Source organism: Blastomyces dermatitidis (genome assembly GCF_000003525.1).
Source record: "Blastomyces dermatitidis ER-3 genomic scaffold supercont1.3, whole genome shotgun sequence".
Lineage (NCBI taxonomy): Eukaryota > Fungi > Ascomycota > Eurotiomycetes > Onygenales > Ajellomycetaceae > Blastomyces > Blastomyces dermatitidis.
In genome coordinates this window covers 6,081,545-6,105,292 of record NW_025544776.1, presented here as the reverse complement: position 1 = coordinate 6,105,292, position 23,748 = coordinate 6,081,545, and the positions used below count along the sequence as shown (strand labels likewise).

The window sequence follows — 23,748 nt, the reverse complement described above, 5'->3', positions numbered from 1 at the left end:
AATCATTTCGACAACAGCTCATGCCAATTGGAATGGTCGTGATTGGTGCCCAACCCACGAATTACTTCGGCCCCAGCGCAGTTTCTGGAGACAAGTTGTCTTCGCCAGGCTCCATGATCAGGCCACTTCGCTCGGCTGGTTTCGGGGCCCACAGTACTACCACTGTATTGTGACGCCAGGGAGCAGAAATGTGAGCCGGCTGCACATTGACGACCGAAGAGTTCCAGCTGCAATACGGAGTGCTGCAATGTGTTTATTCGCCAGTTGTCCACCAGTAATGGTAGCTAACTGGCACTGGCGCTAACTGTTCTCTCGATCTTGTGCGTTTTTTCACACAAGGGGCAGATGACGCCGATTCCTATTCTCGTGTCCGTCTCGGCTTGAATTCGAATCCCTTCCGCCGGAACGGTCTGGCCGTTACCAACTTGCACAGAACCGGGCAAAACGGCAGCAAAATGACTGAAAATTTGGTTCCACTAAGATGTGCCATATCATATGGCAAAAAGTGGCGGGCGGATGGCCTCTTTTGCTATAAAACGATTGGCGCTCTCCAATTGAGGGGCAGGCGTACACGTCGCCCTGCATCTATGGGATAATACACACCGTCAGTTCTTGGAGCAGCCTTCTGCGTATTGCCATATTCTTGGGCGCATCTCTTCTCTTTGTAATCGATATCGTTTGACCTCACGATCCGCCTCCCGTGGTTCTGCTTGGCTACATAAATTCACTTCTCAGATTGAAACAAGTATCGCTACCAAATTGTCGAACCTACCTCATGAAGTAGATACTGAAACATCCAAGTAGACATAATGTCTCCTCCCAGTCCCTTCAGGCAGCGCGACAGCTTTTCCATATCAAATCGTCCCAGATCACCTGCTCCACCATTTATCCAGGCACCCCGCCAAGATGGAGACGATAGTTACCCATCGAAGTTCTTGTATAAATGGATCGAGAGTGACCGCCCGAGACTCAGTCGCCCTATGTCCAGCTATGCTGGCACCAAGAATGAGCAGATTCACCGAGAGGCCGGCAATAACAAACGGGAAAACAAGCTACATCTAGAGCAAACCCTGATGCATAAAGAGTTTCACATCGAGGCGTTACGAGGGCAGATACGGAAGTTGGTCAGCGAAAACACATCGGAGTGCTCCCAATTGAACGACAAGATCAATGAACTCCAAGCGCAATTAGCTTCGCTTCGAACAAAGTTACAGATTAGTGAGAACAACCTGGAAAGTGCAGATAAAGCTAGAGCTGAACTGGAAGAAGAAGTAAAAAGGTTAAGAGAAGCTTATGTGGAAAAGTCGGAGGCTCTTGAAACCCATCAGAAAGAACTATTGGAACAGATCAAAGGGTTTCATCGAGCGCTTGCGGAAAAATCTAAAGCTCTAGAACTTCATGAAAGGGAACGAAGGGAAGAGGTCAAAGAGCTACAACGAAGGCTAGCAGAACGATCCAAAGCTCTTGAATCTCACCAACAGGAACGAGATGAAGAGATCAAAGATCTACAACGAAAACTGGCAGACAAATCCGGAGTTCTAGAATCTTATCGACGAGAACGAGATGTGGAGATCAAAGAGCTACAACGAAAACTGGCAGAAGGATCTAAAGCTCTAGAATCTTACCGACGAGAACGAGATGAAGAAGTTAAAGAGCTACAACGAAAGCTCCCGGAAAAATCAAAAGCGCTAGAATTGGAAAAACGTACACGAGAAGAAGAGGTCCAAGAGCTACGGCGAAAACTGATGGAACAAGTTAAGGCCCTAGAATATCACAAACGGGAACAACAGGAATATGCCAGAGAGCTACACCAACAGCTGGCGGAAACGTCTGAAGCTCTAGAACGCCATGAGAAAGAGAGGGAGGAAGAGCTAAAGGAAGTACGACGAACTTTCACGGAACGGATTGGAGCTCTGGAATGCCTCAAGCAAAAGCTGGAGGAGGAGGCTGAACAGTTACGGCAAAGCTTTGCAGTGGAATCCGGATCACTACAGAGTCAGAATCGGGAGCTGGAAGAAGAATCAAAACGGTTGCAACAGGCTGTTGCAGAAAGGACTGAAGCTCTTGAAGCGCTCGAGCAGGAGCGGGAGGCAGAGATTCGGCTACTGGAACGAAACCTTGTGGACAGATCTGAAACTCTTCAACTCCACCAGCAACAACTCGAGGAAATCTCAGTATGGCAAGAAGCTGCCATGGAAAGTTCTGAAGTTCTGAAAGTTCGTGAACAGGAGCAAGCGAACGAGGTTAACAATCTCCGAGTTGCCGTGGCGGAGAAGTCTAAGGCTCTAGAAGAGCTCGAGCAAGCTAAAACGGAAGCTCTCGCCGCACAAAAATTGGAACTCGAGGCATATTTCCGAAATATCAAGATAGAAGATGATCGAGCGGCCAATGAACGGCTAGAGGAACGGGAGAAGGCACTAATTGCTCAATTTAACGAGAAACACCGCATAGAGCTGGAAACCCTTCAAGCATCGTTTGCAGCAGAGCTCCAACACGTCCAAAAAGCACACGCGGCCGCTGTTCACGAATTCGTTACCAGGCTAGATTCTGTTGCCGAGAAAGGAAGAGACGACAACCAATTCATCGCATTACTGGATGGGAAACTCAGTCGAAACCGAAGTAAAGGAACGACAGCAACAACAACAACGACAGGAAAGGAGAAAAGTGTGAGCCACATTCGCGCACTATGTAGGGAGATTTTCCATGTGGGCAAGTCCAGAGCCAGGAACAGTTCTAGCGAACGTAGCAGAACGCCAGATTCTCGCCCGGATTCTGGCGTTGATTGTTAGTGTAACTCCAAGTACAAATATCTCGGATCAGACATGATGATTTCTTCCTCTTTTTTCGGCTTGATGGCGTTTTACCAGGTGTGCGGGATTGCTTCATATTTAGGCGTACGGGATACGGCGTGTGGACGGTAGAACATGGGATTTCTACTTCTTACTTTGGTTTGAATATATCCCGATTCTCTCTCAGTTGGAATTTTCGTTGCGTGTCGTCGGTCCACAGCTAGCAAATTTATGACTTGATTGTTCTCTATATCTTCTCATGGACATTCTTAACAGGCGCAGCCGTTTCTGGAGATGAGCGAGGCATGTCATATATTGGTTTAAATGAAATGAATCGATCTCCACTCGTATGTACTGGTATGCGAACGTGGTAGCTGATAACACACCAACAGCATCTTTGCTTCATCGCTTCCACAGCGCAATTTCAACGCTTTGGGTTACTAAAATTCCTATTCTCCACTCAAGTTGTGAGTCCCTAATCGCACTATCATTGTTCGAACAGTATATCCTTTACAACTCTCAACGTTTATTAGAGGAGCACGGATTGAAAATTGAAAAAAGCCTCTTGACCATAGTGGCCAGGCCCAACAACGGCCCCTTGCCTGGAGGTCCTTGTAACTACCAGATAGCAGCTTACGAATCCCACTACTCTACTCTGTAGATGCCCATTCCTTGAACTCTGGCGAGTTCGGATCAGCACCATAAAGGACTCTATACATGCCAAACGCTTCCATCTTCAAGGGAGGTGTTGATGTGGTGGACTTTCATATTTCATAGCTTCCCTATGGAAGCGGAAACACTCCGATCTCAATCACAGAGGCTCATATACCAGATATCGGACCGCGCTGGATATGACTTTATAGAGTCAGCTCGTTCTAGTTGTAACATTAGAGCCGTCAAGATGTTATTAATCATGAAACGGTTCGCTGGTCCTATTAGCACAGACATGAAGCGATCCAGTCACGGTCATCACGGTTTTGTTGCGACGACACCAGACCTGGTAACCTTGGAGGTTGACGGAAATGTTAGGAGAATAGTCAGCACTCATGCGAGGCTGTCTGAGTTTGTAGTGGACTGGGCTTAGTTACTTGCAGTTTAAATTAAAGGAGATATAATGCCTTGAACGGCATCAATTAGGGCTTCGCGGGCACGTGGGCCCAAAATTGCGTCGGACAATCGTTTGCCCCGCCAAAGCTTCAACCCCCATCGATTTTCTACCCCTCGACAATTGCGAATCTTCAGCTGCGCCATTTCTCAAAACTGTTTTCGATAACCACTAACATATTCATTTCTCATCTCCCGCCTATGGGAGCTTTGTATACGTTAAACAATTCCCAGAAATTAAAGAAAATAATGGCAGCCCTCGCAGAAACATACAATGGTACGTAGGGCTCGGCGGAGCTATGCGCTACCCCCTGACACTCTTCCACCGCAGGGGTTAAAAATGGAGATATAGACAGTCGATACTAACAACGACAACTTTATTATATCTAGACCCAGTCCATATTGCTGTTATCGGCGGCACCGGACTTCGCGAATTGCCCAATTTCACGCAAGTCGCATCCCTCACCATCACCACACCATGGGGATCCCCATCCTCTCCGATAGCCATTCTCCACCACACCTGCTCCACAAGCGGCAAGGTAGTCCCTGTCGCATTCCTCAGTCGACACGGTCTACACCACGAATACGCACCACACGAGGTACCTGCGCGCGCCAACATCGCTGCCCTCCGCTCAATCGGGGTGCGAAGTATTGTCGCGTTTTCCGCCGTTGGAAGTTTGCAAGAGGCTATTAAGCCGCGAGACTTTGTCGTTCCGGACCAGGTTATTGACCGGACGAAGGGGGTGCGGCCATGGACGTTCTTCGAGGGTGGCGCGGTGGCACATGTTGGTTTCGCGGACCCGTTCGATGAGCAGATGGCGAAGATCGTGAGGGCGTGTGGACATAGTTTGGAAGGGGATGGGGTCGTGTTGCATGATCGTGGTACACTGATATGCATGGGTATGGTCTCTTTTCACTCCTTCCCTCCTTCCCTCCTTGTTTAATAAGCGCCGTTGTTCGGGAATAAAATAAAACAAATGGAGGTAGAAAGCTAAATGTTCAATACCCTTCGCATGATAAACAGAGGGCCCCCAATTCAGCACGCGCGCAGAGAGTAACCTCTACCGCTCCTGGGGTGGCAGCGTCGTCAACATGTCCTGTCTTCCCGAAGCAAAACTGGCCCGAGAAGCTGAGATTGCATATCAGATGATTTGCATGTCCACCGACTATGACTGTTGGCACCCAGAGACGGCAGATGTCACAGTCGAAATGGTCATGGCCAATATGAAAATGAACTCAGTGAATGCGAGAAACTTCATCGGTGCGGTGCTCGATGAACTCACAAAGGATGAACACGCAGCTCTGGTGCAAGGAAAGCATCTAGAAGGCACATGTAAATTTGGTCTGAGCACGGCTCCTGGACACCTGAGCACGGAAGCCCTTGCGAAACTCGTGTGGCTTTTCCCCGGATATTTTAGTAATAATTAAGCGTGGTATTTGTGATAAAGGGTATTGCTTCGAGTATTTGGTAGTTCAGGCCACTTTTCTACTTAATTTTACTACATACATAGACCGTCTGAGATATTACCTTACCGGTTTGGGAAAGATCCCAACGAGCACCCCCTCGAAGTATGATTTCCTATAAAAAAGATATTTGGTAGTAAATTAAGGAATATCTCGTCAAAATTTCCGTCGACAAACCCTTTAACCATTCCTCACGAAGCTCTGAATCTCGCAAAGGGAATACTATCGGCAGAGACGTCAACCAAGTAGCCCCACACTGCCTCCTCGTGTGCTTTGGGGGCACTATTAATAATACAGTGTACATTGTCGTTGCCCCTTTCCAAAATATTAATTCCCTTTGATGCTTGTTTGGTGGCGCTATATTTACTACTTCTTGGCCAAGTCGGCTGAAATGCGCAAGCGAGATATAAACCATGCGCCGATACTACCTACGAATCCTTCCAACATGTCCCATGGGTTGTTTATAGAGCGAACCTTCCCATGTTGCTTGTTTCGTGTCACCTCGGTCATGTCGATCCTCTATCTAGTTCTAGGTAGTTCCAAGTATTTCGCGCCAGGTGAAGGCTTAGGCGCAACTCAACCCTACGACAAGTTGACAACGGCTCCATGCTCAACCCACAAAAATGTCGGCAGTTTTGGCTTTCAGGGCTCTCTGTCGGCCCGACCTGGCCTGATTCTTGAACCCCTGATCAATTTTGGCTGGTGAAATTTAGCACCATCCGGAGAAGAATCGCGTTCAGCTGATAGGGGGCGAAAAAGAAATACCATTGAGAAAACTTGAATTCGGCTGGCGCGTGGTGAGTTTCCTCGCGTTTCACAGCAGGCATGCCCGCTGCCCACATGACCCGCCAATGGGCCAAGGGGATGCCACTGGATGGTGAATAAGAGCGCGGGAAGCAGATGGAAGACAGGGAAGAAAGAAAAAGAGGGTTAATGCCGCCTAATCGGTTGTTGCTATTGAGGCATATTATTGCCGGCTCTTGAAGGCCCACCGGAAACCTGGAATATGGCGGTGATCAGCATCTTCCAACGTATTGTCGATTGCAGAATCAGGGGAAGTTAGACCTCGCTTTAGGCTTTAGGCTTTTTCTTTTTTTCTTTTTAAGCCGTTCGGAGAGCGGCCTGCTGAGAATCTCCAGCAAATCTCGTAGCTTGGTTGACAGGTATAACTACACTAAGAAAACGAACAAAAAAAAGAAACAGAAAAGAAAAGAGGATTATGTCTAAGCAATCACTGACATTCTCTTCACTCACTATATCTTGTATGGAGCAAATGAGTGACTGAACTAGCGAGACCGAGTGGCAGACAGGGAGGCAGCGATCTATCTGAGGGGTCAGGGGCACCGAGAACAGAGGCAGAGAGGCATATAACTGCCGGATACGGCGGAATATGCCATGACGGTAGATTTGAGAATTGCCGCATTGTCAACTTCTCCAGAGTTACAATATAGAACAAGTCTATAATTAGAGCCGAACCGATGCACATCTCGCATGTCAGAAAATACAAACATGCATCATAAGGTAAGTTGTGCCTGAAGACAGGGAGGCATGGGATGGGGACAAGAGTGTTGCAGTGATGCAGTGATGAAATTGAAAATCAGTTAGGATCAGTTAGGTCTACTCCCAAGAACAGTCATAAGTATAACTAACAGATCCTCCATCCCCCAGTCCACATGCACGAAACAACTGTTCCCCCACCCGGGCCACAGCACGGCGCTCTTCCAGTCTATAAAGCCACAGAAATACCCTGTGATGTGGTCAGTCAGTCAGTCAACCTGGACGGCTGCACCATTGCGGTGGAAATAATACCTGAGCCTGTTCGGTGTCGATGAGCGTTTCTAGGCTGAGTGAGACTGAAATAATCCTTCACTCCTCCGCCTATTCCTTCTCTTAGATTTCTCTTCTCTTCTCTTTTCCTTTCTTTCATTCATTCTTTAATTTTTACTTCCTTATCCTCTGGAAATGCCGTTCTTTAAATCATTTCTTATTGGTGTCGTTGGTGCGCTAAATTGTTCCGCCCTTGCAAACCAAGATACCAGCAGCTCTCCACCCCTCGAACCGAGGCAGAATGGTGCCCCAGAGTGGACGTCTCCTCCATATTATCCTGCACCCGTGGGTGGTTGGGTACCTGAATGGGAAGAGGCATATGCCAAAGCCCATGCAGTAGTTGCGAACATGACCCTCGCTGAGAAAGTCAATCTGACAACAGGCACCGGTTTCGCTATGGGCCCCTGCGTGGGACAGACAGGAAGTGCACCTCGATTCGGAATCCCTAGGCTTTGTCTGCAGGACGGCCCCCTTGGTGTCCGAAATACAGATCACATCACAGCCTTCCCAGCAGGAATCACTGTGGGAGCCACATTCGACAAGAAGTTGATGTACGACCGCAGTGTTGCGATGGGCAGGGAGTTTCGTGGCAAAGGGGTAAATGTCCACCTTGGTCCATCTGTAGGTCCACTGGGCCGCAAGCCTCGCGGAGGACGGAACTGGGAAGGATTCGGCATGGATCCATCCCTCCAGGGAATCGCCAGTTCCCTGACAATCAAGGGCGTTCAAAGCAGCGGAGTGATCGCGACTGTGAAGCATCTTGTCGGAAACGAGCAGGAGATGTTTCGTATGGTGTTCCCTGTTCAGCCCCTGGACTTCCTCCAGAAACCATACTCGGCCAATATCGATGACAGGACGCTGCACGAGTTGTATATCTGGCCTTTTGCAGACTCTGTCAAAGCGGGGGTTGGTTCCGTTATGATGGCATACAATGACGTACGACCATTTTCTTCATTTCAACTTCCAACAACGAGGGAAATTTCTTAGTTCAGTAGATGGTATTAACTTTATCCTATAGGTTAACAGCTCCTCGTCCAGCCAAAACAGCAAGCTGATCAACGGCATTCTTAAAGATGAATTGGGATTCCAGGGATTCACCATGACTGATTGGTTCGCCCATATTGGAGGCGTTTCATCCGCACTTGCTGGCCTGGACATGGCTATGCCAGGAGATGGTGCTTCTCCACTATCAGGGCATAGTTATTGGGCAGGCAAATTGTCACATTCGGTCCTAAATGGGACTGTACCCCTAGAGCGGTTAAATGATATGGTACGTTGGCTGATTTCTCTCCTTTCCTCATATACCCGTACTTTGCATGCGCGACGGTCATAACCCCTAGGCTCGGTAACTAACTTTGGGATTAGGCTGCCCGGATTGTTGCTACATGGTTCAAGTTAGGGCAGGACAAGGACTTTCCATTGCCAAACTTCTCAACCCACACAACTGCTGAAAAGGGGCTTCTGCACCCTGGCGCTGTATTTTCTCCAATCGGCATCGTCAACAAATTCGTCGACGTCCAAGAGAACCACAATACCATCGCGAGAGCCGTTGCTAGGGATGGTATTACCCTTCTAAAAAATGATGATAATGTTCTCCCCTTGAACCCGGACTCTTCAATCAGGGTATTTGGCACCGACGCGGGTCCCGATCCACTGGGACTCAACCCCTGTCCAGACAGAGGTTGCAACAGGGGTGTCTTAACGATGGGATGGGGAAGTGGAACAGCCAGAGTTCCTTACCTTGTAACTCCTCAAGAAGGCATCGAGGCCAGAGCCCCGAAGACAAAGTTTCACATCAGCAATCGTTTCCCCCTCATTATAGACGTGAAGCCTGAAGATATTGCAATTGTCTTCATCAATTCGGATTCTGGCGAGAACTACATTATCGTTGAAGGAAATCCAGGAGACCGGACGATGGCGGGTCTATATGCCTGGCATGGTGGTGACAAGCTTGTCATGGATGCGGCGAAGAAGTTCTCGACTGTGATTGTTGTCGTTCACACCGTTGGCCCAATTATCATGGAGAAATGGATCGATCTCCCATCGGTGAAAGCAGTGTTGGTTGCCCATCTCCCAGGCCAGGAAGCAGGTACTATTGCCGATATTCTCTTCGGAGATCACAGTCCCAGCGGCCATCTGCCGTACACGATTCCGAAATCCGAAGCCGACTATCCAGACAGCGTCAATCTCATATATGACCCTATAATCCAGATCCAAGATACATTTACCGAAGGCTTGTATATCGACTACCGCCACTTCGTCAAGGAAAACATCACCGCGCGATACCCCTTCGGTCACGGGCTTTCATACACAGCGTTCAAATTCAGCGAGCCGAAACTCATACCCGTTACACCGCTCACCGAATACCCCCCAGAGAGACCTGCTAAACTTTCCCCTCCAACATTCTCCAACGACATCCCGCCTGCAGCCGAAGCAGCGTGGCCAAAGGGTCTGAACCGCATCTGGCGCTACCTATACCCATACCTCGATGACCCTTCCTCCATCAAGCCAGGCAAGGATTACCCATACCCGGAAGGGTACAGCACAACGCCCCAACCGCCCCCGCGCGCTGGAGGGCGGGAGGGCGGCAACCCAGCCCTCTGGGACATCGCATTCAAAGTCGACGTCAAAGTCACCAACACAGGCAAGGTAGCCGGGCGCTCTGTGGCACAGTTGTATGTGCAGCCGCCACCAGAGCGAGCGGCAGATACACCCAAGCTACAGCTAAGACAGTTTGAGAAAACACGAGTGCTGCAGCCGGGCGAGAGCGAGATTCTATGTCTTGAGATTACGCGGAGGGATATGAGTGTTTGGGACGTTACCACGCAGGACTGGCAGATTCCGCAAATGGCCAAGGGTGCGAAGTTGTGGGTTGGTGAGAGCGTGGAGGACTTGAAGGTGGTGTGCGAGGTTGGCGGTGGTGAGTGCAGGGATGCTAGAATGGAGACGCAGTAGTTTATTTAACCTAATGGCGCTCGCGATTGATTGAACAGGGATTGATAATACTCATTCCTGTGCTCTGTCAATATACCAAGCCTTACTTCAAAAGATACTAGATTCGGTCTCTACCTCTTCGACCGAATGTGGCCTTAACCCATACTGCCGGTATAATTGTATATAACCATGGTTGTATAGAAATCATACCCAAGGCGTTGCCTGTATAATTTTAACGGTGCAATCGGCAAGGTTACAGGGTGGTAACTACCGATGTTCTATCTAACATCTGGGCTGCTAAATGGAAGGTTTCTACCTTTTGGTTTCGTTCCCTTCTCTTTACCTTTATTTTCATTTTTGGCTCTCTCTATCACTCCATGGTCTAGTCCCTGAGAATAGGCTCCTTTGAGTCTGTATTGAAAACGCTGGTTATAGATAAAACAGAGTAACAGAGTATTAATATCCGTTGAGTTGTATCTCCTCCGCCCCGTGCCTTTTTTTCTTTTTTTCTTTTTCCTATTTTGAGTATCACTGTGCACAGCTCGGAGTGCCAACACTTCCCTACCGGGAAGAGTAGAGCGATGGCCCACCACGTCATGCTCAACAGGATTCATTCATTCCGCGAAAATGAAGCAGAAATTATCTCGTACGCATTCGGTCCCTTGGTTCCCCACGCAATCAGTCCCCTGCGCTCTACCCCAACCTTGTCCCACCAGAGTTCCCTAATATCCCGGGGGATCTGCCAAACGACACCCATATCGCGATCGTCAGGCCGTACGATGATCATCCAGGAGTACCAGCGTATCCAACCAACGTACTGACGGTCGAATGCCACTATGGAGTCATAGCATGGTTGAACAGCAGTAGTCTCTCCTGGCATGAGAAACTCTATGTGGAGACTCTGCTCTGTTATCAAATGACCGCTCCAGGAGAGGGTGAAGCTAAGTTGTCGGAGTCTGGGCATGTGTAAGACAGCACGACTCATTGCACGTACGAGAGGATCAAAGGTACGTGGGCAGAACAACCAGCGCCACTGATATGGAGGGCATTCGAAGTATTCCAGAACACTCCCATTGTCGGAATCCTCGGAATCCTCGGAATCCTCATACAAATCAAAAGGTGCTAATTCCGGGGAGCCTATCAAGTACCACTTTCCCCCAGGATGCAAGTTCCCATAAGTTAACATAAGCCGTTCTAGGTTGACCCATGATGGTTTTGGTTGAGTTACGCTGGTAGGAAATGAGGGTGAAAATGGGCAGAACAACTCGGGTGACAAGCCCCATGGATAAAATCTTAGTTCGATCTCGGTTAAGTGATGCACATGCATGAAAAGGGCCAGGGATAGTGAGAGTAGGTCAATGGGATGATTTCCATTCCAGCTTGGAGCGTCCAAATTATGATTTTGAAGGGACCGACCGGAACATCCAACGTGAAAGGATTTCAAGCTAGGCAAGGAAAGTTTTCGTAATGCCATACTGAGAGCTGAGAAGAAGCAATGTCAATAACCTTGTCAATCATGGATCAGAACCAATAAGAGGTACACACATGATCTGAAATCTTGAATACTGGTTCTGAGAACTGAGAAATTCATCGTCCAAACAAAATAATAAACGTTCGTAACGTTGCTAAGGCAGTTTGCGATTTTGAGGAAAGCTGTGGGATGCACACTATGGATGATTAAACACTTCACTCTATAAAGGGTTGGCAAACTCTCCTGTCCTTGGAATTTCAACATCAACAGCGTTTGGGGTTTCCAGACAGGGTTGATTCTTAAAGTCAGGGGGGCAGCCCGGTGGGTTATGTTGGCTGCGACAAACTCATCCTCCCATTCCCTGAGAAAGCCAAACAGATTCCGTACCGCCAATTCAAAGTCCATATCTAATTCTTGTTGCCTATCAATCGAACAATCCTCTAGCATCTCCGGAAGCAGCGCACCTGGCCATCCTGTCTGGTAACACCTGGGAACCGTAGGGTGAGAATAGAGCAACTCCGAGAGTATGCTCCGGCGACGGAGACCGATAAAAATCTGGCGAAACATTTCCCATTCAGCTGAAGAACTCCGAACCATAATCGAACGCATCGTCTGCAGTTCCACTGCATTCTGCCAGGCACGAGATATACCAGCATAAGACGCGATTTTGGCGGCTTTTCTGCCGTTTTCAGGCTGTAACAAGCATCTAACAATAAGCCCAACCGTCTCTGACGGGAGCTTGTCCATTTTGAGCTGTTCTTGGGCAAAGTAACTAAATAACTTAACTAGTTATCCATACAAGGATAAATATAAAAAACACCACGCATCGACGTCTTCTCAATTCACGTCATTCCGAGGGAAGACTGGACAACAAAGTATTATGAGTGGATATTGTAGTTTTCGGATGTTTGTAAACAATAACCCGCCCGCCATCTCGCTTTCCATGTTCAAGCTCTTATTTCTCCCCTAGAGCTACCGCTTGAGCTTTTACCGGGAGTTGCCAGTTGCCATTGCCCCCGAACATGGTGGAAAGGCAACAGAGTCCATCCATGATGAGGGATGAGGTTCATAACGCCTTCTGATGTAGTTAGTTAACTAGTTAACTTTTGTCACCTTGGGGCAAAAAAAAGTTGATTAAGTAATCAGAAAACTGCACGTGATACCACATTTGCCTCTGGCAAGCTTTGTTGGTCTACAGAGTATATACACACTTCAAGCAATACTTAGCTCTCTATAATTGAAGGAGTGCTCGCTCAAGAGTCCTTTTTTATTTCTAGCCTTCATGTTTATACCTTTCCCGTACCGTGCCGTCATTTCCAGGGTGAGCGCAGGTCGATTATTATATCTATCTTACGCGGGGTAAAAAAGAACGTTTGTTTCAGCGATACAGTGGGCAGCTCAGCAGCTCACCCCGCCAAAATGCAGGGCTTCAGTAAGTTGTACCCCCTATTTTCTTAATTCATTCCGTTTCAGATAGGCATATGCTCTAGTTTCTAACGCAACTACCTAGATATGGGACGGTTAGTTCGTTCCTCCCCTCCCTCCCACACTGGTCCCCAATCGAATCTGGACTAATGCATAATCCAGCTATGTGCCCCCGGACCAAGAAGGCCTCACAACTGGCAACAAGCTTGCCAACAGGCACCCACTAGGTTCCCGCGCCCGGAACCTACATACAACTGGCGAACTCACCGTCCGATTCGAAATGCCCTTTGCGGTCTGGTGTTCGACATGCAAACCCGCCGACAGCGTGTTAATCGGGCAGGGCGTGCGCTTCAACGCACTGAAAAAGCGCGTGGGGAACTACTACTCAACCCCCATCTACAGCTTCCGCATGAAACATACGGTTTGCGGCGGTTGGATAGAGGTCCGGACTGACCCAAAAAACACCGCATATGTGGTTACGGAGGGTGGACGGAGGAGGGATACAGGCGAGTTAGACAAGGGCGGATATGAGGAAGATGGTGCAATTACGTTACGGATACCTCCCGGTGCTGTCGCGGGGGAGTCTGCGGAGAAGGACGCGTTTGCGAAACTGGAAGGGAAGGTCGCGGATCAGAACCGCTTTATGACAGAGAAGGCACGCATGGAAGAGTTGAGGAAAAAGCAGGAACGTAACTGGGAGGATCCATACGAACAATCGCGGAAACTGCGGAGGGTTTTTCGGGCGGAAAGGAAACGGAGGGAGACTGCGCAGGGGGTCACAGAAGCCTTGCAGGACCGGATGAGTTTGGGGATCGAGTTGTTGGAAGAATCGGAGGGGGATCGAGTGAGGGCGGGCATGGTGGATTTTGCCCCCGCCGGAAATAATACTGTGGGCGGAGCGGTAGCGCGGCGTGTGATTTCAAAACCACTATTTGAGACTAAGTCGCTACCGGCCACTCCGCCGTGTAGAGGGCGGGGAAAGAAGGAGAAGCGGTCCAAAAAACCAGAGGTCATCGCGGCGGAGCGGAAGTTGTTGCTGCAGAAGGAGTTAAGTGGAAATACGAGGGCCGCTGTTGATCCCTTTTTGGTGGATGATAATTCGGACTGGACGCCTGGGGTTAAGCGGCGGAAGACGAACGGATCCGCAGCTGTGATGCCACCCGGGGATATGGATAGGTCGCAAGAACGCCGGAAATGCGATGGTATCGAGAATAAGGATGGTGATAGTGGCGATATGTCGATTGCAGTGAACGGCAATAGGCCGCGGGAGTTAATGGCTACAGGCGCAGATACGGAAACGTCCACTCCACGACAAGTAATGTCAGCCATACCCCTGGTGGGATATGAGTGGTCGGATGATTCCGAATAACCTGCGTGTGATCAGTTCCTTTTTTCTTTCCTCATTTTTTCTGACATAAACTGTACATTGTCTCTTGTTTATGTTCCTTTGACTCATGAGATACCCACTGGCGTTTTTGGCATTGGAAAATGTATATTTAGATCAACGAATTATGAAATGCAGATATGTATAACAGTTTGTTCAAGGCTCGTTCTATTCATCTACGCATAGTCGGGCCGTATTGATTTATTTCACATCGTCTATCTTACATGAATTCGTTCCTCAAACGTTTTACTCATTTATGGAAAGGTTCATAGCTGTTATAGTTTTCTTCAAACGCTCCACGTAATAAAACTGTACCTCTCCTCTTATACCTCTTGTATAGAGATGCGACCACCGCAGCATCCAGAATGGAAATTGCAGTGCAGACCATCATTGCCCACCAGCGGGATCTTTCTTCGCCCTAAATGGGATGTTCTGATCCTGCATCCTGCCCTCCACTCGCCCCCGCCCAAGGTGTCTTCGTCGGTGCCTGCGAATTAGGCGCTGAGAACTGTCCCGCAGCCTCTCGATCTCGATTACTGCTCCATGGCGCCGTGGTCATAGCAGTTGGTGGAGCACGCAAAGGTCTAGTTCCAAGCTGCGCCGCCGCGAAGGGTGCGGACATCCCAGGGGCGGTAGAACCCACACCCCCGCCCATGCCGCCTGCCGGATTTGCCCAAGGAGCTTTCGTGCCTTGAAATCCCCTTGTGGCGGGATTGATGGGGGGTGGAGAGGCCATTTCGCCTGACCTTTCCGGCCGGTTCGAAAGGTGGACGGATGGAGGTACTGTCACGGCTGTGGGATCATGTTCCCAACGGAAAAGGGAACCGAAGGGGAAATGTTGGACGACAGGGAATTTGGAGAGGACTTCGGCATTGTACATTTTGATCATGCCCTAATTCCGTGTTAGCTAAGCCCGATTGCCATGATTGTCAGGCTACCAAAGAGATATTGGATAGGCCCATACCTTATTTATTTTCCCCCATCCATCTCGAATCCCGGATATATCGTAAAGCATTGGGCTATGCTCCCAAAATGGACCCCTCTTCACATCGTATATAAAACCAATAGCTGAAAAATACATATTATTTTTCCGTTCCTTCTCGACTATATTCGCTTTTGCGACAGTAGCTGGCTCCGGGGAGTTCTGTAATGAGCCTTCAGTAGGGGTAAGGTCTGACTCTGATATTGGAGGAGATAATTGCGCAGATCCAAGGATATAAGGAAGAAAAGAATGGTCATCAAGGCCCCAGACGCCATGTGAGCCTGCGGGTTCGAGGGTGTATGTCCTTATCAGGCGTCGAGTCAACTCAAGATACCTACACGGGTAGATATGTAATAGTCAGTATACTTTTCTTTCAATAGGAATCGAGAGAACGCATATATCCCTATCAGAGAGTAACATACGGTTCAATCACACCCAAAACAATCCCCCTTTCTTCCACGCCCGCCCCAGCCTTCGGAAACCCGTTGAGCTTCCACAAACAACCCAAAAAAGCCACAAAGCTCAACTCATGCCCTGTCCCATAGTCTAGTCTCTGTTGGCTCCCAAAGCTCCCTAGAAAATACGTCGTAAGCTCCTCCTTCGCAGATACCGAATCGGGGCCTTGCGCTCCCTGCCGCAGCACCTCAGGCTGTAAACATTCATCCATCAATTCCGGCGCCCGTCTTTCCACTTCCTCCCACCATTTGCGGAAACTGACATTTCCAAAACGCCTCGGTCCCGTATCCGGGGGTACCTCATCGATTATCGAGTCTATCTTCGAGAGTAATAACTGCAGACGACGAACGGGCTCTGAGAACTCAACCGCATCGCAGTTGAGGGGCCAGGTTTGCACATGTTGAGAGCCATCCTCCGTTATTTTCGAAGGGACCATGGCGCGATTGAGCTGTAGGATGAAGGTCATGATATCCCTGTAGGCGAGGGAGGTGAGGAATGTGGATACATCGTTACCCTCGTTGATCTTCTTGGAAGGGAGTTCGAAGTTATGTGGTTGCGAGGGGTCTAGGTGTTGGAGGTAAGGGGTGGAGAATGAAGCTTCTGCGGCCATTGCGGTCGTAGTGAGGCGGGATAAGATAGGTTCAAGAGCATTAGCTACACGGATGGCTCTCTGCTCTCCGACTTTCCCAATTTCTAATGTCTAGAGTGTGATGATTAACTGTAATATACTGAGGATTGTCATATGTTCTGCTGTTGAAGTGGGGATGTAGGGATGATTAGTTTGCGTGGTGCGGTGACAAAAACCTATGAAATAACCATGTCATCATAAGATTAGGCTACATTTAGGGCGTGTTCGGTTGCAAGGTAATTTCAATACCTACCGCGGGTGTCTGTTAAGTGGACCTTTTTAACAGAGGTTAACGGAGGTTAACCGTGCAACCGAACACGCCCTTAGTATTTATAGGTCTTCTATATCACCCTACTATGTAAAAAGAATTTCAATTTTCTATGTAATACGAGTTGAATATGCATTACCTATCTAAGCATAAACCAATTGTAAACTGTTAAGCAAAGAGTTGTATGGCGATGATGTCAGAGCAGTAACGATAATAATGGATACACAAACAAACCCATGTCCCCTAGTACGGGGTACGCGCCTATTTATATAAACCTACGCCCTTAATTGAATAACGTTAGCCTTCCCCGTTGAGAATGATGATGCCATCGGTGCATTCATATCTCGTGTGACAAAGGTTCTGCCAGGGATAAGGGTTAGATAGAGAAACCTAGATGAAGCAGATAGGGCTGTAAAATAAAATAGGGAAGCGGAAAATAACGATGGTGGCAGATCATTGATCGGAATCTTCTCCGGATTCTGAATCATCTTCTGAGTTTGAAGATTCATCCTGATTTTCGTCGGGTTCAAACCCAGCTTCATACGCGAGCAGTCTAGCCAAATGTGCTTGAGAAGTTTGCAAAACAGTACTGGGTTTTCGCTGTATTCTCAGCCCCTTCGCCATTTCTTTCGCGGACAAAGTGGATTCTCCGCAGCCATGCTACCCCAAGTTGAATCTTATGCCAGTCCGTGAAGTTGCTTTGCCGGGTACTGACAAGTCCCTTGCAATTATTGGCTTTTGAGACTGCGCCTATTCGAGGTTGAAATTCAGCCAGACTCTTTAGTAATCTTGACTCGGAGGCTATAGAGCTCTCCGATGCGTGTCCCTTTCGCATGCGTCTGAGGCCGGGAAGCGCAGAATCAGTTCCCGCCTTTCGTATTTCATCGTAGCTCACCATCTCATGATTTCAGCCCCCCAAATAGTCCGGATTTGTATTTCAAAGACGAATTAGTTCGTTCCCTCTTTTAAGGTAAAAAACAGCTATAGAACCTATCACATTTCCGTCCAGAGCTTACAGCGTGCATCAGTGCTAAAGTAGCAAAAATTCGCGCAGGAGACGTTCAGGTATCCTTGAAGACTAACGCAATGGAGAAAGGGCTCACGTCCATTTATGCAAAACTCGCATTCAGGTTGAGTTATGTCGCCGCGGCACTGTACAAGACTAGCTTCGATATGTGCATTCGTGTTTAGATGGGATGGGAATGAAGTCTGCCGCATTGCACATAATGCGATATCGTGGAAAACACAAGTGTTCATATTCATTCTCTAAAACATCTTCCGGGGGTTCTGTAGTTGATGCGGCCATTCTTTGGATAATGTATTTCAGCCAGTATGAAGAGGTGCTGCTTGTTTCTCCGAGTCGCGCGGCAGAGCTTCGGCGACGAGTTGGCGGCTAATTTACCCAATCGAGCACCACGTGCTAACCGTGCCATGCTTACTCACTCTACTACAGAGAGTGAGTAAGCATGGCACGGTTAGTTCCCGTCTTGAGCTTGAGCCCGCAACATCAACCAACCCGTCGACACAGAGAGCTTCCCAAGCGCTCCCTAGGACTCACGGCTTGCCCAAGCCAACAAACGTCACCCCACCGGAATTGCAATTTATGAGGCATCGATGGAAGATGGCATTTTAATAAGCACACAGGGTGAAGTTACCAAGAAACCTCGCCCTTTCACTCATTACTCACCACAATGGATTCAAGGTACGAAGATGAAGGCCCCGGACCTCAGCTCTCAGTGGAGCTTTTACGGTCAATCTGGACGACCCAACAAAACGATGACGATGATGCCTCGTCTAACCGCGAAAACATCCCCGCGAATTCCGCTATTGGTAAACGCAAGCGACAGGATTCTGAGGTGTTACGTGATCCGTCGCCCCCACTGGTGGAGAACAATGCGAAGCCACTGAGTCCATTCAAGTCGGTCAAATTGAAACGACCACAACGAGCGAAGCGAGTGGCTTCTGAAACAGCCCGCAACAATCGTGGTCGAAAAGATACCTATGTTATTCCTGATACACCTAAACCTCTGAAACGCTTCACTCGTAATGTGGGGCGGCATTCTATTCCAAAAACTGGGACTTTTAATGATTTCGATAGCGAGCTAGATAAAGAGGGCGATTCAAGGGCAGCGTATCGGTCTAATCGTGCAGGACCTAATGTAACGAACCTTCGAGACGATGAGAAAGTTTCAGCTAGTGGAGAGTGGTCCGACTCCTGGTCTGAAGAGGAAGAAAGTGCAGATGAAGATCAACATGATGAGAATTACAGAAGTGAAGAGGAAGTCAAAGAGTATACCGGAAACAGAGGACTGAAACAAACTGAATATGCAGAACCACCCCCAAGTCTCAGCACTCCGCGGCGTTCATCCCGGTTAAGAGTGCTACGTTCGCACCCGTCGTATGGACTTTTCAGATCTCATCGAAGGTCAGAGCAGGCGTTTAGCTCGCCTAAATCTGCTGGGAGTAAACGACCATTAACCAGACTAATGAAAAAAATGCTAGACAGCGTTGAAGCAGGCGAGCCTCCCCACTCGTCTCCACCGCCTCAGAGCAGAGCTGCAGAGTCGGAGAATGGGGACGGCAGTGATGTTTCTTCGGCCGGGGAAGATCCAACGCATGAGGACTCTCAACAAGCCGGAAATCGTGCGGTTATATCCCCGCCTGAAAGCCCTGAGAATAACGCATGCGAAGAAGGTGGAGATGTCGATACCGAGAATGAGCATCGGATCGCTCCTCATAGTGCGTCTGAGCATGACGTTCAAATTAGGACCGGAAGCGAAAACAATGAATCAGATCACGAAGTGCAAAGCGAGCATGAGAGCGTCTCTGACATCTGTGATTTCGAGGATGGATCTGAAATGGAATCCGAGTCTGGAGAAACGGATGTTGAGGAGGTCCCTATGCAAGATCCTGATGATGTAGACTTTTGGTCTGCCGCCGCGCTTTTTGGCCAACATACCAACTGGTCCGATCTTTTTGCAGAAGTCAAAAAGCTCATCCCGAGTCCCAACCTCACACAAAGGAGCCCTCTTCTACGTAAACCTCTAGCAGCAATCACGCAAGCCAAGCAACTCTACGCCCGAACAAGAGAAATTCGACAGGACTATCAAACGGTGCCGGACTACTTGTGCGAAGCAGAAAAATCCAATGCCCAGAAGGTCGTAGAGCAAATATATCACATCTTATCTAATAGAGTCCGTCTAGTTTTCGATGAGAAGGGTAACCTTGTTAGCGACAATCGTGAGCTGAAGCGAAAACGGCAAGCCGTCCTTGAGATTGCTGTCTATGCTGTACCGGGAGTAGTAAGCTTATTGAAATTATGCCTCGCAGCACACTACATCGATAATGAGCTCTCTATTGACGGAATGAAACAGTTGACACAGCTGCTGCAATCATTTTCCCTCTTGTGCGAAAGGATCCAGCCCAAGTTTTTCCGGCCATACATCCATTTCGGAGACACTCTCCAGCAGATCAGAGTCGTGGTTCGTTTCTTGTGGACGATTTTTGATAGCCAATCGAACCGGCTACTGACCAAACGGCGACTGGAACGATTTAACAACATTCATCAGAAATGGGTTGGGCCTCGTCGAAGCATGCAATACAAGCGCCCGCATCGCCAAGAAGTAACCCTGCCGCCGACAGATGATGAGCAGGATGATCATGTTTCCATCATATCTATTGATGAAAACTCATCAAACGAACAGCTACCTGAGGGTCCAGACGAGTTTCCCTGGACGACGGCGGAGAGCGAAGCGCTTGTTACCGGTTTAGAGAGATATCAAGGTACTGTGCTCTTATTTTGGGACGCGTAGGCCAACCACAACCTCATTTACAGCATACTAATCAATTTCTACAACAGGCCTCGATCGGTATACCATGATACGTCGCGACTTCAGGACAGAGCTGAGCGGTCGAACCATGGAAGACCTGCGCGTGAAGGCGCGGGAGATTCGAGATTCATATGTTGCTGCGGTGCGGCTTGATAATCTTACCATGGACCCGCGACAATGGGGTTGGCTCTTGGAAGTTTGAGTGAAACTAGTACATGTACCTTTACATCAGTTCGGTATTTATTTTACGGAAAATGACATTTCCTTGCATATGTTCTATGTGTAATGGAGTATACACATCGCTATAGCTTCGCCCATGTCGACCTGGTGTATGCTGCCTGCGAAGGTGTTCCCGTCGAGATCCTACTTTATCCGTGCTATGATTTGAAGCATCTTCCCTAAGGCTTATGGAACGAGTAACGGCACTATCCATGGATGACTATTTCCGCGCTTGCCCTCTCAGACGTCAATCCCTCATCCGAACAGCTTGGCGCAGAGCCTGAAAAAGAGTCACTATTCACGTATTACAACATTCATAGGCTATGCTAGAAGTGTAACCTATCGTGCGATTACCCCTGGTTCCGCACAATCATTAAAAAAAATAGCTAGTTCGCAAAACTCCTACGTCTGAAATACAAATGTTGTTCTCCCCGCTGCTCTTCGGTTTAACTGATCTGAAGATCGATGGTTTCGAGGGCAGCGATGGAGCATTGAATTGATTGGATGGAAGAATATGTGTCAATCCAAATTCATTGATTGACGGACGAGCCCTATTCGATGCGGTTCTCGGTCCCAGGGATGAGAGAAGAGGTGTCGAAGGAAGTATTTTGGCGTACTTCGAAGGAGTATAGGGTAAAGTAAATTCGACCACCACTTCAAGCTATTGAATAATGCAAGGTCATTACGGGCTCTTTAGCTGGGGGGGAGGGCGTTGGCTTTGTCGCGGTGGAAGGGGTGGGGGTGGAGGAAAGGGGATAGGTGGGAGGTTTTGGTCGTTGGCAAGGGTGAGGGTTGCGGTTGCGGTGAGGAGGGGGCCGATGCGGAGGAGTTTGTGCGGGTCGAGCAGGAGGGTGGAGGCCATTGTTGTGTTGTGTTCTTGATTGATATGGATCGTTTCGTAGGGTGTGTTTTTGTCGGTAACTAACTATATTCCGAGGGTGTGGTTGAGTATATGCTCCCTTAGGGATGCAGGACTTATAGTGTTGGGAGGTCTGCGGAGCTATAAGTTAGTTGACCTAGATATTATAGCTAACTAGTTATATATACCACCAAATCACTCCATCCCGGGTCTGCTCAGACCAGGTGGATACTCGTCTCCCTCCCTGGCGAGATGGGAGGATCCCGCGCTATTAGCTATAAACAAGGGGGTTCAAGTACGACAGAATCGCCAGCGGCGGGGTTCCGGGATAGTAGCGGCAGGCCGGTTAACAGGAGGGTTGCCGGAGCGCTTTACTCCAATTCATGCTCTCAACAGCTGTGATATCCCGCCATACCATACCAATAGCAGACAAATAATGATGGGATTGAATATTTTCAAACAAGTGCAGCCGTGAAGCCAAGCTCATTGGGCGTTGCGTTTCTAAACCATATGTCTTCTTCTCTCTCTCCCTCACCGGCAACGATGTGATGATGCCGCGGGGAAGGGCAATCAAGCGTGAGAGGCCCATTCATATGCATGGATGGTATGTACATGTATGTACATGTACAGTACATCTGCATCTTCAATCTAATAATGTTGAGAATGTCTGCCAGCTCTGATGCAAGCCGATTTTGCATGTCTGCGACCATGTCAACAACAAGCACAGCTATTCCACATGCACACAGAAGTAAGTGTCACCGGCAACATTTGCGTGCTTTGCAAAGGGTATGGGGTGCGTGATGTTAAGTTGGAAGGAGAGAATGATGGTTGATGTAGATTTTCTCCACACACTAACTAAAATACATTTTAAATATATAAAATACGCTTGGTGTGAAAACCGCCCTGTCATTGTTCACGACTATCAACTTGATAAACTCTCCCTATCCTTGTGATTTCGCTCGCTATGGGGGGATGCCGTTCGCCTCAGTGCTGAGAAACGCGGGTCCGTGTACGAGGGAGGCTTTCGTACAGTACTTTGGCTCAACCCTTTATATACCTGTGTGAGATGCAAGAGTCCTGCTTGCTTCAAACCTGTTTCTGAATCAAGAGTGCGATTTTACAACAGCCTCACTTCCCACATGATCTATTATTGCTGAAGCACAGTAAGTAGTGGCTATTATATTACCTCTCAGCAACTGGAACATCGATATGGCAAGCATCGCAGGGACCTTGCAAGATTCCAGCGCTGGAAAAGCAAGCAACTTGGGATTCCAATCTCGATACCCAATCCGACTTGTCTCACGTCGTCTTTGAGCCTCAATCTGAGCCATCACAATTTGTTTAGCAGAGAAGGAAATCAATCACATTACTGTGCTAATACTTGCCTGGAGTTGCTTTTTTTTCGGCAGTTGAAGTCCAATCAGGCCAGAGGCACAGTGGCAGAAGAATGGTGACAAGAGGTCAGGGACTACATGATGTGGTCACTGGCATAATGACGAGAAGGGGCCTATTAGTGACAAATGGGTCAAATTATTTTAATGGGTATTTTATAGTGTTACACTGAGCACATATCAATGATAACTGATTGAACGGAGTACGGAGTATTAGCAATCAAGATCTCCTCATTGAAGGTTGTATGAAATCGTTACCTACATAAGTGGAGGGCTCTAGACCTGGGACAGTCTCAATACCCAGGCCAGTCTCTCTTCTCAGGGGGTCTCTATACCTGGGGGTTTCTATATCTGAGAGTCTCTATACCGGGGGGGGGCTCTATAGTATAGTTTCAACCAAATGAATTGAAATCTCTGAACAGAATAAAGGAAGATGACTTCAGACAGTCGAGATAGTGAAAGCATCCTCAGATTAATACACTATGTATAACACTCTCATAAAGTTGACAGTAGAGAGTAGAGAGTGACAGTACTGTATCTTCTCATTATCTACTACTGTCAGTAACAGAGATTACTTGTTCATACAGTGTATAATCTTTCCAGTTTTTTTTTTTTTTTTTTTTTCTTTTTTTTTTTTTTTTTTTTTTTTTTTCATTCATTCATTCATTCTTTTTTAACACATAATATGAATCAATGAAAAGTCAATTACTGACCTAT

The 23,748-nt window shown here is 48.2% G+C and overlaps 7 protein-coding genes across 11 annotated transcripts; 5 read left to right on the top strand and 2 right to left on the bottom strand.

Moving 5' to 3' along the window:
- The first annotated feature begins 8 nt into the window (after positions 1–8).
- BDCG_03483 (uncharacterized protein) lies at positions 9–3,600 on the top strand. Its single transcript, XM_045419093.1, has 2 exons — positions 9–745; positions 805–3,600. The coding sequence occupies exon 2, from the start codon at positions 810–812 to the stop codon at positions 2,787–2,789; it is 1,980 nt and encodes a 659-aa protein (XP_045275509.1). The 5' UTR covers positions 9–745; positions 805–809; the 3' UTR covers positions 2,790–3,600.
- Positions 3,601–4,142: 542 nt separating this feature from the next.
- Positions 4,143–5,321, top strand: BDCG_03482 (5'-methylthioadenosine phosphorylase; the record flags this gene model as incomplete). Its single annotated transcript, XM_045419092.1, has 3 exons — positions 4,143–4,170; positions 4,284–4,793; positions 4,918–5,321. 3 exons carry the CDS (start codon positions 4,143–4,145, stop codon positions 5,319–5,321), a joined length of 942 nt encoding a protein of 313 aa, XP_045275508.1.
- A 9-nt stretch (positions 5,322–5,330) lies between these two features.
- Positions 5,331–12,663, bottom strand: BDCG_03480. Of its 3 annotated transcripts, XM_045419089.1 has the most exons (4): positions 11,664–12,663; positions 6,597–11,600; positions 6,123–6,356; positions 5,331–6,056 (listed from the first exon to the last, which is right to left on the bottom strand). In XM_045419089.1, the coding sequence occupies exons 1-2, from the start codon at positions 12,334–12,336 to the stop codon at positions 10,729–10,731; spliced, it is 1,545 nt and encodes a 514-aa protein (XP_045280462.1). In that variant the 5' UTR covers positions 12,337–12,663; the 3' UTR covers positions 5,331–6,056; positions 6,123–6,356; positions 6,597–10,728. The 3 variants fall into 3 exon arrangements, with proteins under 3 accessions (XP_045280462.1, XP_045280461.1, XP_045275506.1); XM_045419088.1 differs by having other exon boundaries at positions 5,331–6,356; positions 6,423–11,600; XM_045419087.1 differs by having other exon boundaries at positions 5,331–11,600.
- Positions 5,844–12,651, top strand: BDCG_03481. Of its 2 annotated transcripts, none has more exons than XM_045419090.1 (4): positions 5,844–8,120; positions 8,203–8,454; positions 8,550–11,237; positions 11,317–12,651. In XM_045419090.1, exons 1-3 carry the CDS (start codon positions 7,320–7,322, stop codon positions 10,137–10,139), a joined length of 2,643 nt encoding a protein of 880 aa, XP_045275507.1. In that variant the 5' UTR covers positions 5,844–7,319; the 3' UTR covers positions 10,140–11,237; positions 11,317–12,651. The 2 variants fall into 2 exon arrangements, with proteins under 2 accessions (XP_045275507.1, XP_045280463.1); XM_045419091.1 differs by having other exon boundaries at positions 5,904–8,120; positions 8,550–11,125.
- Positions 12,664–12,786: 123 nt separating the features above from the next.
- BDCG_03479 (uncharacterized protein) lies at positions 12,787–15,445 on the top strand. Its single transcript, XM_045419086.1, has 3 exons — positions 12,787–13,021; positions 13,100–13,109; positions 13,177–15,445. The coding sequence occupies exons 1-3, from the start codon at positions 13,009–13,011 to the stop codon at positions 14,381–14,383; spliced, it is 1,230 nt and encodes a 409-aa protein (XP_045275505.1). The 5' UTR covers positions 12,787–13,008; the 3' UTR covers positions 14,384–15,445.
- On the bottom strand, positions 14,405–16,769 carry BDCG_03478 (serine/threonine-protein phosphatase 2A activator 1). Its single transcript, XM_045419085.1, has 3 exons — positions 15,803–16,769; positions 15,363–15,714; positions 14,405–15,290 (listed from the first exon to the last, which is right to left on the bottom strand). Exons 1-3 carry the CDS (start codon positions 16,444–16,446, stop codon positions 14,817–14,819), a joined length of 1,470 nt encoding a protein of 489 aa, XP_045275504.1. The 5' UTR covers positions 16,447–16,769; the 3' UTR covers positions 14,405–14,816.
- A 1,468-nt stretch (positions 16,770–18,237) lies between these two features.
- On the top strand, positions 18,238–22,133 carry BDCG_03476 (the record flags this gene model as incomplete). 2 transcript variants are annotated; one of them, XM_045419084.1, is made up of 4 exons in its annotated part: positions 18,424–20,034; positions 20,107–20,214; positions 20,302–20,515; positions 20,592–20,764. In XM_045419084.1, 4 exons carry the CDS (start codon positions 18,424–18,426, stop codon positions 20,762–20,764), a joined length of 2,106 nt encoding a protein of 701 aa, XP_045280460.1. The 2 variants fall into 2 exon arrangements, with proteins under 2 accessions (XP_045275503.1, XP_045280460.1); XM_045419083.1 differs by having other exon boundaries at positions 18,238–20,515; positions 20,592–22,133.
- Between the last annotated feature and the right edge of the window lie 1,615 nt (positions 22,134–23,748).